Source organism: Chinchilla lanigera, unplaced genomic scaffold (genome assembly GCF_000276665.1).
Source record: "Chinchilla lanigera isolate Chin_1 unplaced genomic scaffold, ChiLan1.0 scaffold00002, whole genome shotgun sequence".
Lineage (NCBI taxonomy): Eukaryota > Metazoa > Chordata > Mammalia > Rodentia > Chinchillidae > Chinchilla > Chinchilla lanigera.
The window spans coordinates 58,006,560-58,021,844 of record NW_004955403.1 but is presented as its reverse complement, the minus strand read 5'-3'; the positions used below and the strand labels follow the sequence as shown (position 1 = coordinate 58,021,844).

Sequence of the window (15,285 nt, the reverse complement as noted above, 5' to 3'; positions counted from 1 at the left end):
CCAGTGTGACACCAGGGCCGAAGGGCATGGGGCTCAGAACCCTGCTACACAGACGTGGGCAGTCGCCCACGCTGCCCCTCCCAGACATCAGTGGACAGAAGTGCCTTGCTGGGCAGTGGACTCCAGGTGCTCGTTGTGCAGTGTGCTAAGGAAGTGTTGTGACAGCGCTGACACCGACCTACTTAGGACCAGGATGTTTCATTCTCCTTTCGGCAATGTCACAGGAGATTCTCTTGGGGCACGGCTGCCTCCGAATCTTTAATCTTGCTCAGTACAGTGAAGAAGAACCTGACTGCAGTGGAAGTTTTTCCACATTTTCTCTGGGCTCCTTAATACCTTAAGCCAGCCGTCCCTGAACTCCCGCTCTGTGAAGTCCTGAAGGGGCTGGGCAAGGACTCCTCTGAGGCTGGATGACAGCTGATCCCTTTGAAAATAGAACAGGACACTTGCTTCCAAAATCAGGCTCTGAAGAACAGCTTGAAGAGCTCTTCATTTTAGATCGCGCATCCATATACCAAATATTGGGCCCTTTGCAGAAATCCGTTGCCAATCAACCCATCTATAGAAACGATTCCATTTTAGGAACGCCATTCTTAGAACATTCTTACAGACTTGCCTCGTAGGGAGGACAGCTTTGGCTGCAGCGGTCTGTGGGCTTTCTTGAGGCAGGAAGTAGATTAGAGAACGGCTGGGCATCGCAGGACTGCCTTGCTGAACGGGCTGCGGGGAGGCCCCACCAACTTCCTGTTGTTTTTCTTTTTCCTAATGTACCCATTTTTCCTCTTATTGCTAATTATTTTTTCCTTTTGAAGTACGTGAGTCTATTTTGTTGCTTCCTGCTTCAGCCAAGTGCATAGTTAGTGCTGGAGATAGAGATTGCTACAGCTCCGGAGTGTCCGGCCATGCACACCCGTGCTGGTAGGTGAGGCGTTAGTGATCCCTGTCTTGTGAATAGTCTGCAGTTGTGCTTTGATTTCCACCTTGACTCAGGGTGGGGGAATGAAATGAAGGAGAGATAAGGTTACTAAGAAAAATATAGCCACTATTAACCAGGTTTCTTCCTTTCAGTTACTTTTAGAAATTCTTCTACTGTGTAAAATTTTTGATACAGGCCACTTTTTCTTTTCATCCCTTTTGGCGACAAGTTTGGTTAGAGATGTCAATCAAATGTGATCATTTTTCTCTATTTTGCACATTGTCTGACTCTGTAAACTCCCCACTTTTCTTTTTTTTTTTTTTTTTTTTTTTGTCTTTTCTTCCGGTACCAGGAATCGAACTCACAACCTTGCGCTTGCCAGGCAGGCGCTTTTGCCGCTGAGCTAAATCCCCAGCCCCTACTCCCCACTTTTCTAACGTCGGTTTGCATGCATGGTGACATCACTACAGAGTTCCCTTGCTGAGCCAGGTGTGCCAGGTGCCCTGTGGCTTATGCAACCCTCTGGCGGCTGCCCCGCATGGCTGCTCACGGGATCCTGGGAACTGGAAGCATCCACGCGAGACTGTCCGGCCTCGGGCTCGCACTGCTCTGTGCCCGCAGAGCCAGCAGCATTCTTGGCGGCAGCAGCGAAGTTTCCTCAGCTCAGTGCTTCTGTGAAAGTCGCACAAGGATACTGCTCCCGAGGGATCACCCAGCACCTTTGAATGAACATACCGAGCACAGAGAAGGAAGCGAAAGAAGCCAAATGTGTACGACTTAGGGCTCAGATGAGCAAAATTAAACCTAAACTACACACAGCAGTGCGTTTGCTGCCTTTACCCACACGATAAAGACGGTGTGCTCTAAGTCGGTCGTCAGCGTGACACCCAGCTGTGTGCGCTCAGTTGTTTCTTCATGTAATAGGTAAGAAAGTGTGAAGGATGGAATACATAAAGCAAATGACTGAAGTACAGTTGAATAGTGACAATATTATCAAGTAAATAAATTAATAACCAGGCACCTCAACCTAAGTAGAGTTAATTTAGAATTATAAACATTATTTCAGGGTTTTTCAAAGAGAGGTTTTAATGATGAAATTACTTTTCAAAAAATGCTTTCCAAATCTTCCATTGAACAATTTGGCAACGTATGCTAAAAAAAAACACATGTTCTGCCCCTTGTGAGTGCCCAGGAGAGTGGAGTTTCAGTGAGAATTTCAGCAAAACGGGGTTGAGCAGAGTTCCTACCGTCACTGTTACGTGTCATAAAGAATAAGAACACTAAATTCTCATTAGCATAGGAAATTGTATCTTCAGTCAGTTGTCGTCCAGTTTTGAGAGCTTGCAACTTTTCACGGTGTAGACCGTTGTTATGTTGGGGGCGTTGAGTGTAATCTCAGTGCACAGGTGCCTTCAGCCACCGCAGAGTGCTCGGGGAGGTGGGGGTCACAGGACGGCATGCTGAGGTGACCCCAGGGCCCTGTCCTCGCCTCTTTACACCACCCTCCCGGGGGCGTGTGTGTCGCCTGGCAGCGGGCCTCGCCTCAGCACTGGCCTGTGCAGAGCACAGTGTGGGCAGAGAGACCAGAGCTCGCACAGGAGGACGCAGTGTGTGCTGCTGGCCTCGAGGTGGAGGCCAAGTGGATGGCATTGGGTGCTCCAGGGTGGAGAGCAGCTGGGCAACACCGGCACAGCCTGGTGGAGCCCCCGTGCCCAGGCAAGATCCCAGAGAGATGGTGCCTTACACCAGCCTACCAGATGACAGAGCCTGCCCAGGTGCTGGACCCCGCAGTGGCAGGACTTTGAGCCACTGCGTGACGTGGACCAGCCTGTGAACGATGCCGCTCGTGCATTAGCCAGGGGCCTCTAGAGAGAAAGAGCCTTGGGGGGGGGTGTGTTTGCGTGTGCGTGCAGGTGGCTGCGGGTGCATATGTGTGTGTAGATTTCTATGGAACTGGCCCCCACACTTGAGGGGTCTGTAAGTCTTGAACCTACAGGGTGGGCAGGAGGCTGAAGCCCCAGGGAAGAGCTGGCACTGGGTCTGCGTCCGAGGCCACCTGCAGATAGGATTCCCTCTTCCTGGGCACTGCGTTTCCCACTAAAGGCCTCCGCCGCGGGCGTGAGGCCCCCGCGCTCATCCCGGAGCCGCTGTGCCCCACTGAGTGGCTGCTATGGAAATGCCTTTCCCAGCTCATCTGCAAGTACGCGGGTGCTGGCTGAACACCCTGGTACCGTATTGACAAATCGACACCTTTGAACATCACTGCAACGAGAGAGGACTAGCACGGGAAGGAGCGCGAACTGTAATAGTCAGTATCTCTGGGGGGTGGGTTTGCAGCTGAATTTCATTTTCTTTTAAATGCTTTCCAAATTTTCTACCAAAAGCTTGTATTAGTGTTAACAAAGGAAAAGATACTAAAGATTCATTTCATTGTCATCTAGGCCCCCTGCTAACCCAGAAGGTTTCATTCCAAGCATCTCACTACATTTTAGAAAAAAATCGCCCTGTATTGTAAAATTTCCATCAGAATAAATTTCAGGTCAGGGCTTTGTGACACTTTCTGGCTACATGTAGATTAGGGCTGTGTGTATGTTGTAAAGCGACACAGGTGAAGTTCACCCATAGCAACAGGGCCAGATCCTGTCGCTGTGCAAGTGGCCTTGTGCCCAGGGAGCCACCCTGTGGGTGTGGGAGAAGAGTGTGTCTCACCCGGAGAGTGGGAAGCCGAGGAGCCAAGCAGGGCTGCGTCTCAGAACAGGGGGCAGAGTCCATCCAGCGTGGCTGCAGCCGTGACCTGGGGCGATGGTGGGAAGGAGTCAGAGACACAAGAAAGACAGCTGAGAGGGCAGGCGATTCAGGGCCCCGGGGTCACCAGGACACTGCCATGGGCTCTTGCCCTGGGGGCAGAGGGGCCAGGTGACAGCAGTGCAGCCCCGAACTTCCTCTGGAACAGGAAGCCTGCTTCTGGTGGAAACTCCGGGGAAAGACCCAGGTCAGAGGAGGGACAGAGACCAGGAGCTCAGCCTTGCACGCTCAGCGGGGGGTCTCAGCCTCTCAGAGGCTGAGCTGATCTGCTTCCGAGAGAGGTTGGAACTGTGGAAATGACAGAGAGGACTAAGGACTGCGCCTGGTTCTTGGCAGGATTTCAAGGTTAAGGGGAAGCAAAAGTGTAAATAGCTGCTGCGGCCTGCACTGCCTCATCCTTGCCATGGAGCCTCTGGCCCCTCAGGCCTTGCAGGACGCAGCAGGTGGCCCCGTCAGTGCCTCTGAGGGCCCCAGTCCCTGCTGTCTGCCCCCTCACCATCCTGAACTCCAGCCTGTGCAATGACAGCCAATGACTGCTTCGGGTGAGGTGGTGACCATGGAGGGAACTGTCACGTCGTCTGTCTCCCCGCCCTAGGCAAGGCACAGCCTGGGTCCCCTGTCTCCACCTGGGGGGACCTGGAGACCCGCTGCTCAGTGCAGCTGTCCTGCCTCAGTGCCTCAGTCTGAGGGGCTGGGTCCAGCTCCAAGCTCGCCGTGCCGCAGCAGGGCACTGAGTGTTTATGAGACTGTACACAGGGTTAGGCTTACGTCGCCTCTGAGTGATGTGTCTTCCAACTCCAGGCTCCCAGGCCCCCCCCCAGGGAGGAAGGGAGCCCCTGCATCTCACCTGCCTGGCCTTCCACACCCCTTCCTCCCCCAGGTCTGAGCTGCGGCTAGAGCAGACCCAGCAGAGCAGCACCATGAAGGCCACTCTCTCCCCCGCACAGACGCGTTGGACTCCGCCTGCACCTCTGTGGACTTGGACTCCGTGGGCCTGGACGTGCGGTGCAATCGGCAGGGACCTGTACTCACCTGTATCGCAGTTCCTGGAAACACTCACCTCCCAGCACAGAGATGGCACCACTGGTGTGTTTGCTCTTATTCCACATGAGATGGGCACAATCATGATTGCCACACCCTGGGCCACCCGCCCTCTGTCCAGGCGGATCTGAGTTCCGCAGAGCGTGCCTGCTCCGGGACCACCTGGACGTTTAAAACAAACGGGGGCTGGGGGCTGACCCCTCCCTTCCAAATCCCATCGCTTGAGACAAAAGCCATAAATCCACGTGACTGCAAGCGCTCAGAGGTTTTGATGGAAGTTAGAACAAACCCTTGGGTTTTCTTGTGGCCCTGACACCAGCTTTGAAGCAGGAATGACAGCTTCCGGACATGTTTGTAAAGAGAAACAATTCATTCGGGGAGGCGGGGAAGTACCTCCCACATGACAGACTCAGATGTAAAGCACAAGGAAGCGACCTCAGCCCAGCCGGCTGGTGAGTGACCACTGTGAGAGAGCGTTTCAGTAAAAATGAACATTCTTAGAGGAGCCGTGCTGATTTGTTCCTTACCGTGGTTGGTCTCCACCCATCTGAAGTTTGAAGTCCTCTCTCTTTGTGTCATCTTTATCCACAGTTTGCTGATAGTGACTTTTGTGTTTTTGTGGAACAATAAGTTACAGAGGAAGATGATGGCAAAGTGTGCTTAAGAAAAGTCGAATCTCGCAGGATTAAACGGCCCCTTCTCCTCGGGTCAGGTCAGGTTCTAGTCACGCAGCCCGGTGGCAGGGCGGTGCAGGTGGAGTGTGACTTGAAAGGTGCTGGGGTCAACAGCGCGTTCAGCGGAAGTGGACCTGGGGGAGCTTCTAGCGTCGCGCAGAAGACGTGACTCACGGGGAAGGGTGGTTGGTCAGCTCTCTCACTGGCCCTGTGGGAAGCCAACCTCTCATCAGAGTTCCCGCAGGACCCTCGAGGACTCCGCCAGGCTCCTTAGACCAGAGACAAAACTAGGGGAGGACGTGGCCACTGGCTGTGTGGCTCGGTGAACACAGCTGCGCAGACACTGCCCAGGGCCTCACAGCAACACGGCCGCCACCCCAGGCTGGCAGGGACATTGTGCACTAGAGGAGGCGGCCACCACAACCGCCCTGATGCGAGGCGTCTGCACTGTGTGGCCAGCTTTTCCCTCAAAACCAGAGGAGAGGGCACCCTGCTGGAGGCCCCAGCCGGGTACCCACACCCTCACCTTGGGGAATCTGAGACAGGAGGCAGACTGTCCCTGATAGCTGATGGTGTTGAACATTTTTTATAAAATTTTGGCCATTTGTATTTCTTTGGAGATGTGTATTCAGATCACCTCTACATTTTAAAATTTGGTTGATTGTTATTGTTAAATTTTTGTGTTCCTCATATGTTAGGGATATGAACCCTTTGATAAATAGTTGGCAGATATTCTCTGTGATTCTGTGAGCTGTCTGTTCACTCTGCTGATGGTTCCTTAGCTGTCTAGATTTTTAATTTGATGCAACCCCTTTTGTCTGGTTTTCCTTTTGTTTCCTGTGCTTTTGGGTCTTAGAGGATTTGAAAGCAGAACATGTAAAGAACTGCAAAGACAGAAAACTCTATTAAAAACAAATAACCTTGTTCAATGTCACTTCACAAAAAAAAAAAAAAAAGATATACAAATGGCCAGTAAGTGAATCGTTGGACAACAGGAGACAAAAACGAAACCTGTAATGAGATTCGCTCCATCCCACCAGGACGGCTTAAATCAAGAGGAAGAGCACACAGTACTGAGGAGGTAGCTGAGGGAGCGTACCCGAGCCCTGAGACCTGGAGGTGGACCTTGTGTGTGTGTCTGTCTTTCTCGATGAATAGACCTGCCCTGTTGTTTATTCTTCTTGGTAGGAAGGAAAATAACTTTCTCTTAGCTGATTCCACTTAGGCTTGGTCTTTTCTTAAGAAGGAAAGAGTTAAACTGTTTTGTTCAAACCCCACAGCACCAGACATACAAGCATCCCGTCAGGTCTGCCTCCTTACCCTCACTCTCAGGTGCCATGGGATGCAGCTTCCCAGCTCCAAGTGACCAAAGTGGGGGAATCCTGCACTAGTTTCCCCAGTGCAGGCCTCGAGGGGTCGCCTCATTGCCCACGGATGTCGACTGGGTGCTGACTTAGGCACTTAGTGGGCGTGGCGGATGTCCACTGTCACTTTCCATCACCTCTGTCTTTCCTGTAGTGTGCGTAGTGAGATCCAGTCATTCATTCAGACGTACAGCAGTGCAGCTGGCGGAGCAGGACCTGAACTCAGTGTCCAGCACTGAGCTCATGCCCCCACGCACTGACATTTTCACATGTGCTCCCAGCTGTGCCCGCCCCATGTTTCTGTCACGTGGGAGAGTGACCCTGCACATCTGGGTGGTGTGACGGTGGCGTCCTATTATCACCTTCTAAAATAACCACGGTTTCTCGTTCTCCACAAAACCCACAACCTGTCTCAAATTGCCTGTCTTCCCTTTTCTTTCCAACATATGCACAAACTGTCCACAATTGTTGCTTCCGTTTCCGCTCTCTCACCACTACTACTGCAGTCTGGTTTCTCTCTGCCACTCCTTTCTTCAGAAGTGTCTGACGGGCCCAGGTTGTCCCACCTGATGGCCTTTCTCAGTCTCGGTCCTGTTGATGCCCGCTGGTCCCAGGCACTCCTGCACCCTCTCCTTCCTTCCCTCCCCCGAGGCTCCACCCTGCATTCAGGCTCTGGGGATTTCTCTCCTGTGCCATTTGCTGGAGTTACCCACCCTTTACACAGCCACACACACCTCCTCAGTTCCTTCCTATCGATGCCCTCACAAGGCCTCGAATCCACAGGTCCAAATCACCCCCAGGTCCAGCTCCACAGCTGGTTCTTCTCCCGGGGATGTGCCTGTCTCTGCTGGGAAAGGTCAGCCCCTAGGCACTATCCCAGTTTCCTCGTCCTGTCCCTTAGAGTCCAGCCAGCCCCATCTGCCTCATCCACCTGCAGTGCTGTGATTTTGGACAAGTGACTGGATCTCTCTGAGCATCCATGCAGGGAAGACGGTGGTGACGGACAGAGGCTCAGTGTCCTGTGCAAATGGTCATTCGTTGTAGGGCTGCAAGGCATCTCCTGGGATCCCTCTGCCTCCCACAAGAGGCTGGGTGGAACGCAGTGCTTTGCTTTGGCGGAGGCATCAATTTCAAACTCCTGAGGTGGCCTCACAGCCATGCCCCTCGTCTGCTTTCCAAACTTGGGTCCCGGTGCTTTCTCCCTAGACGCTCGCTCTCTGGCGCAGGAGCCTCTCTCCTCGCCCCCTGGTGGACACGCTCTCAATTTCCTTCTGCGGTGTGCATTCAAATCCTCGCCTTCCTGCCAAGCATGGCGGTGCGAGCCTGTGCTCCCAGCACCCGAAGAGGCTGAGACAGGAAGACTATAACAGGAGCCCAGCCTGGGCAACTTAGTGATCTTGTGAGACCCTGTTTCAAATTGGGGAAGGGGACTGGGGCTGGCGCTCAGCACAAAGGCTCTGGCTTTGACACCCAGCACTGCAAAAAACGTTTCCCTTGCTTCTATATCCTTGACCAGGCGAAGTCTTTAGGGGAGAGGATGTGCCTCCTTGTACTGCTGCCAAGCTTAACAAGTAGGATCACAGGCTGCCCAGCCTAATATTTGAGATAACGCTTGGGACATACTTATGCTGAAATGCGTCGTTTCTCATCTGAAACTCACCTAACTGGTGCCCTGCGCTCCGCCTGGCAGCTCTGTGTGCTCACCCCTCTGCAGTGGCCGACACTATTCTGGCACATTGCTCAGGGACTGGCAGCAAGAGTCAGGAGCAGGGTGAAAAAGCCATCCCACAGGGCTTGGCAGAGGAGGATAGCTGATCCTGGAGGCCTGGGGGGCCGGAGGCAGTTCCCCCACCCGCCTCCCTCCTTGCCTCCCCTGAGGCAGAGCCCACTCACTCTGGGCTGTTCCTGTGACACCTCGCCGAGGGAAGGAAACTGGTGTGGCCGCAGGCAGTCGTGATCATGGCAACTTCACCTCACGGGGACCTCGGGATCCACGCCCTGCTGCCGACTGTGGACACCAAGCGGCCTCCACAAAGGATGGCTGCAACACTGGACTCACTGTCACTGTGAGGTCCACAGTGCTTCAGGAAGTGGGTGGCCCCTCCAGACCCCACCCCACACGTGATGCAGAGGGCGCTGGGGAGACGGCATGGATCTGCGACCCAGAGGCGGCAGCAGGACGGAAATGCTGTGGAGCAGATGCGTGAAACAGCTCGCTCCTGGCTTTATGTCTTCACACAGAAAAGCTCATGAGTGCCTCAGGGGCACTGGGTTTGTCCCCCGCCTCTGCGTGCTGAGCCTCACCCCAGCTGCAGCCCCAGATGGCGCCAGGGAAGGATGTCACATCCCTCCAGGAAGGAAGGGCCCCATGCCACTGCCGCAGGAAGGCCCTCCCTGGACTGAAGCTCCAGTGGCTTTTCCAAGCAGGGGTCCCTGAGGTGGGGACAAGCCTGCCCTCCCCCAGCCCCAACTGGAGCAGAGAGGACACCTGCATCCCAAATGCGAAAATAACCAGGAAGAAGCCTCTTCCTGAAGTCAGTGGTTATTCAGGGATCGTGTGATGTGCGGGTTGAACCATACTAGAAGGATTTCCATTTGTGGGAGGCGCACCACAGAGGTGTGTGCATACACACACACACACACACACACGAACATGTGTCCACACGCATGCACACACATGTCTGTACAGTGCTGCTGACCCTGTTCCCTTTGAGGCAGTGGGGGTAGCCATTTTTCATATGTGGGTGCTGTTCCTGTCAGATTGTGCTGATAAAAATGATGAGATGTCCCTATTCTTACATGAAATATCATTTTTTTATACTTGTCCTTAGTATTGTACAACCTGCACAGTCTCTCCTGCTCTCTAAGATGCCAGAACCAGGGGAATGGATTATTTTTTTCTCTACTGTCTAGTATATTTACATCAGCCTAATAGACTTGCTTAAGCATATATTTTGTTATGTAAATTTGTTTTTATAATGATCAGAAGTTGCAGATGAGATTTTTAAGCCCACGAGTCAGCAAACAACACTGGAACAATTTGCAAAGGGAAAGAAAAAGCACAGTGCTTCTCTGTTATTCTTGTTTCTGTGCTACTTTTCCTCTTACAGCTTTCCAAAACTGGTTTCCAGTCTCATTTAGTCACAAATGACTCTCTAATGCGGGCAACACTTGAAGGGCAGACGCTAGCACCAAAAATATTTTCATATTATTCTAGAAAATGCTTAATGTTTCCTTTTTACAATTTCTGGAGCTACATCTAGTCCTGTGTAGAAAAGTATTGTTCAGTTTCTGGCAGTTGGGATGCCAAAGTGCAGTTATCACCCATGGTGCTGGAAGACAGCTGCAGCGTTAGGGGACCGCAGGGGAAGGCCACCTTGGAGAGGGCATGGGGTGTGGTGCTGTGGTGTGGGGAAGAGCCCGGCTGGGCACTCCAGGCCTGGGTTGTGCCCCCAACTCTCAGTCCTGGTGCCCAGTTCCCAGAGCTGTATGAATGAGGACAGCTGGCCTTCCTGAACACAAGGTCATAAAATGCTCAACCATTAAATGTCTACTAGCCTAGTAAGACTACAGTGAGTTTTTAAAAACTGTTTAGAAATACAGCCCTCTATATACCTAGGTTTCCGCAGCTGAGGGTTCATCTAACAACAGGTGAGGAATGCTCACAAAGAAAATTCCAGAAAATTCAAAAGCAAAACTTTGATTACCTGTGCACTGAGCACTCCGCTGAGACCTGTGACAGATGTGCCGAGTGGCCCTACTCTGACCTCCCAAGGGCTCCAATCCCCAGCATCCAGCTGCATTCCAGGGACACGTCACCATGGTGGTTTGGTCTCACCTGAACGTGTGCAGGCCTTCTGGTCTTTTCCCCTAAACAGTGCTGAGTAGCAGCTATTCACCCACACTTCCGCCTTGTTAAGTATTGTATGACAGAGGTGGGGGGCAGATCTGTGGTCCTGCACCATTCTACAAGGATCTCCAGCACCCTGGGTTTAGGGGTTTGAGGGGGTCCTGCGACCCCTCCGCCAATGCTGAGGGGCAGTCAGATGCAGCAGTAGAAGACTGGACCTTGGCTCTGTTGTGGACACTGGCTCTGTTTCGCCATCTTGGGGTTAAAAGCATGAATTCTGGAGCCACACTGCCTGGGCCCAGGACAGAGCTGGTCCCAGGGCTGAGCTGGTCCTCTGATGCCCACCCTGCAGGGGCTGGGCCAGCTCAGCACTGAGGATTGCTGAGAGACCTGCTTCCCTGGTTAAGTGGCTGACTAGTCCTCTCGCGTACTGGGGGGCAGCAAGTCCTAGCCATTGTGAGTCTGTGTTTAAACGTGGCAGCGTCTCTTGAAGGTCCCTGCCTTTGGAACAGACAGAACCACTGAACTCTAGACTCCAAGCCATGGGTCTAGGGGAGAGTTACCTGCCCCCCAACCCCGCAATCATGGCCAGCATGTAGCTGGAGCCCTGGATATGGAGGCCAGGGATGTGAGTTTCTCTCGTGGTTTGCAGAGTTTAGGAACCAACCCTGGCCTTGCGCTAAAGTGATGGGATGATGGCATCACACAGAAGAGAAATCTGCTCTACTGGAAAAGACTTCTGAGCAAACTGGTAGACCTGCAAGTACGCAGTCAGAGCTGTCCAGGAAACAGAAGGGGGGAAGGCAAAGCATGTGTGGTTGGTGAAGGCAGATGTGACTGTCCGGGGCCTTTGCCTAAGCCGACTGCGTGACATGCACGTATGTGTGTGCTGCAGGTGTGGGGAGCACCGAGCACTCCTGCAGGCCCTGGGTGAGCCTCCTGTGGGGGTCAGCGGGAGCCTTGCAGATAGTCCTCCTGCCGGAGGCTGGCAGCTCGGGGCACGCTTGTGTGGCCCGGTGAGGGGAGCTGCGGTCCCCAGGGCCAGGTGCCGTGAGAGTGCCCAGGTCACTGTGAAGACCCTGTGAGGAGCCAGGTCTGAGGAGCCTGTCCCTTCCTGTCCCCCACGCCCACCTCACATCTATTTCAAGGGGAGCAAGGGGGTAGGAGTTAGAGTACATCACAGACTTTCACTTGACACAAAGTCATTTTTAACAGAAAGAATGACTTTACAGCTACAGCAGCTTCACCTTATAAAATTTATAAAGTCCAATTTTTTTCTCTGCTTTTCCATTTTTAAAGTAAATCAGAGCAGGGTATGATGGTGCACACCTGTAATTGCAGCACTCAGGAGGCTGAGGCAGGAGGATTACCCTGAGTTTGAGGCCAGCCCAGACTACATAGTGAGTTCAAGGCCAGCCTGAACTACATAGTGAGACCCTGTCTCAAAAAAAAAAAAGTAAATCAGAGAAAACAAATCACACCAAGAGCTTACATGGAAAACAAAGGACACTTCAGTACCCAGCAGTGGAGTCAGAACTGCTTGCCTAGTGTGTGTACACAGCTTTGCAAGTAGGCCTGTGCGACAGCTAATGTGCCCTTACCGATGAGTGATCGGTAACTTCTGTCCACGTTACTCCAGGTTTTGATAAAATAAAACTGAGTTTTACTGCTCTGTGGGGAGATCCTCAAGAAAGCTCCAGAGGAAAGGGCCCCGTGAGCCAGAGACTTCAGCTAGGCTGGGTTCGTGTCTGCGGGCATCCTGGAGGTCTCCCTGCAGCTCCCGTCTTACAAAATCGCCAGACAAGAGCCTGGAGACCGCTAGTGTTTACGGGGTGTGGCAGGAACTCGTCCTCAGGGTGCGGCAGCTGGCCTGATGCCCGGTCCACTTTCTGCCCGCACTGCCGAGTCCGCTCTCCTTCTGCATCGAGGGTAACCCTGGAGGGAAGCTGTTGTCTGCTCGGTATGTAGAGACGCCGGGAAGCCAGCAGGGTCTTTACGAGGCTCTCTGAGCTTCTTGCTGGACCTCAGGAACTGAGCTTGCTGTTCTGCTCTGAGTTATGGGCATTCTTGCACTTTTTTTAATGTGCAATGATCCTAATTTCACTACCTGGCCATAAAAAGTCAGGTTTCAAGGCAGTTTTGTAAATCGACTCCCCATTACTTGGTGCTGCTCCCATTTGTGGATGTGCATCTGAGAGTACTTGGGTAAGGCAGCCTCATCCATCAGCAGACAGACGTCGGGTCAGAGGTCACACCCTGCGGCTGCGTGGCTGCAGCCACCACACTCACCCCACCTTCCCTCGTGTTCACAGATGGCCTCTTCCATTTCTCTTTTCTTGTAGCCAGAGCTACCTGCAAGCTGCAAGTGAGGTGCCTGTCGGTCACAGCTTGGACCCAGCTGCCAACTACAACTCCCCGAAATTCCGCTCCCGGAACCAGAGCTACATGCGGGCCGTGAGCACCCTGAGCCAGGCCAGCTGCGTGAGCCAGGTGGGGCCCGCTGTGCGTCCTGCAGGCCTGCCTTCCTGGCGGGAGGCGGGGGCTGCACCCCTGGTCCGCGTAACCTCCTCAGAGGCCAGGGGCAGGTCCTGTCTGAAAACCTGTGGGCTCAGGAAGATTAATTTTTTTGACATTTAATACTCTGTCATTTTTGCATCGATTTCCTGTGATAAGCTATGACTGATGAGCCAGTTCCTCAGCCCCTCCTTGTGATTTAGCACTGGCTGTCTTCCTTCACCACGAAGCGGGGGCCAGGGAGAGTGTGTGGCCACAGTGCCTTCCACCGCAACCTCCAGGGCCACCCAGGGGTCCACAGGTGGAGCTGCAGGCTGGAGGAGGCTCCCCATGGTGAGCGCTTGTCCTGCGTGCACAAGACCCGGGGTTCCACCCCAGCCCTGCATAGGATAGAAAACAAATGCTGCAGCACCAGGGGCTTGGTGTCCCCAAGACGACCAGCCAGGCTCGCTCCGCAGGGCTTGTTTCCTGCTAGGTGCCAGGTCCCTAAGTAGACTCAGTCACCACGGGAAGCTGCTGTGGAGGAAGGAGCCTGGCCAGCCTCTGGTTGGGGTGACCACGCCGGGCAGCACACTAAGGAGCAGGCAGTCAGTTCCCCTCGGGCCAGGTGAGCAGCAATGAGAGCTGAATTCTTAAACTTTGATTACATTCATTGCTTGTTCACGTTAACTAGCACTCGTGGAGAGCTTTACACGGATGCTGCCTGACAGAGGGCGTAAGGCCCACACTCCACATACCCTCCTGGAACACAGCAGAGTAGCAAAGTGCACCTAATGGGCGCTCACCATTATCAGGTGGAGAGTCTGGGCGCAGTAAGTGCTCAATAATGGCACCTTGCTCATTACAGTAACAACAGTAATGCATACTAATCTCCCTCTGTAATTCAGCGCACTGTACCTTTACTGCAGAGCTGGCACAGAGGGCCGTCCTTCTAGGCCACAGGCTTCCTTCCAGCCTGTCCCTGTGTGGCAGGTCCTGCCTGCCAGGAAGTTGCACTTTGAGCTTTTCCTCTGAAACCCTCTAAGTGGTTGCTGGCCCATAGCACAAGGATTTTACCTCTTTCATCTGCATAGACGCTGTTTTTCTCTTAGAGATGGGCTTAAATTTCCATACGCAGCAAAGGGAATTCTATGGATCTCTTTCCTAAGGACTATAAAGAGCCATTCCCATAGCTGCAGACCAGGACTGTCTGGATTTAGCTCTCGGGGTCCAGGACCGGGTGAACAAGTGAAGGGTCCCACCACCTGCAAACGGTAATGCAGATAGCAGCGGCCACACATCCCAGTGACTAGACACTGTGGTCCATTGACTGATCGGCGTATCAGAAGTCCGAGATGGTTCCGGAAAGATTAAAACTGTCAGCTAAAGTCGGTGGTGCCCTGGAAGCTTTCTTTGCACCCAGGGATAAGGCTCGCTAAAGCAGATTTCCTTCTTTTAAAAAATAATACAACTTTAACAATCAGTGCTGAGCATGGGAGGTGTGAAAAGTAGAAGCGACTCCCGTGCTGGAGCTCCCTCTCCTCCCGGACCTCCGTGCCCCTCAGCGAGCAGGGTCCACTGCACACGCGTCCCGCCTGCTCCAGAGCTTGTGCAAACGTGTGCGGCACGGCCGCCCTCACTGCGGAGCAAAGCGGCCCTCCCGGCCTTCACGTCACACTGTTTGGTCAGCCCAAGATGGGGCCTCCAAAACCGAGTCAGTGAAAGTACATCTTTTTCTACCTACAAAGACCCCGTTGTGCACAGCAGGGAAGCAAACGAACTGGGGCTGTCGGGCTTCGAATTTAGAACTCTAGGTCTTTCCTATTGCTGGGTGCTACGCCATGACTTTAAATTGAGCTCTAATTAAGCTCCATCGCCAGCCCCTTTTTATTACTATTTTTCGCTGTGAGGCAGGTCTTTCAACGTCTATGTGTTGCCTGCACTTAAGATTCCCCTGACTGAGCCTTCCAGAGTGCCTGGGATTTCAGGCGCACACCACACCTACAGGGATTCAAACTTTAATGGGGAAAAATATGCAGTTACTTACAGTGACCCTACAGGCCTGCTTGTGGGCACCTGTGTCTTGCCCAGGTCACACCGGCAGTAATTCGGGGTCCTGGAGCAGGAGGGCATCTCAAGTGA

The 15,285-nt window shown here is 53.2% G+C and overlaps 1 protein-coding gene across 3 annotated transcripts in view; it reads left to right on the top strand.

The window, feature by feature from the left end:
- Dlgap2 (discs, large (Drosophila) homolog-associated protein 2) overlaps positions 1-15,285 on the top strand; it is a 528,376-nt gene that overhangs the window by 472,102 nt on the left and 40,989 nt on the right. For all 3 annotated transcript variants that reach the window (XM_005373860.2, XM_005373861.2, XM_013515038.1), the window contains one exon: positions 12,993-13,140. In XM_005373860.2, the coding sequence (XP_005373917.1) occupies positions 12,993-13,140 (148 nt within the window). The remainder of the gene's footprint in view (positions 1-12,992; positions 13,141-15,285) is intronic.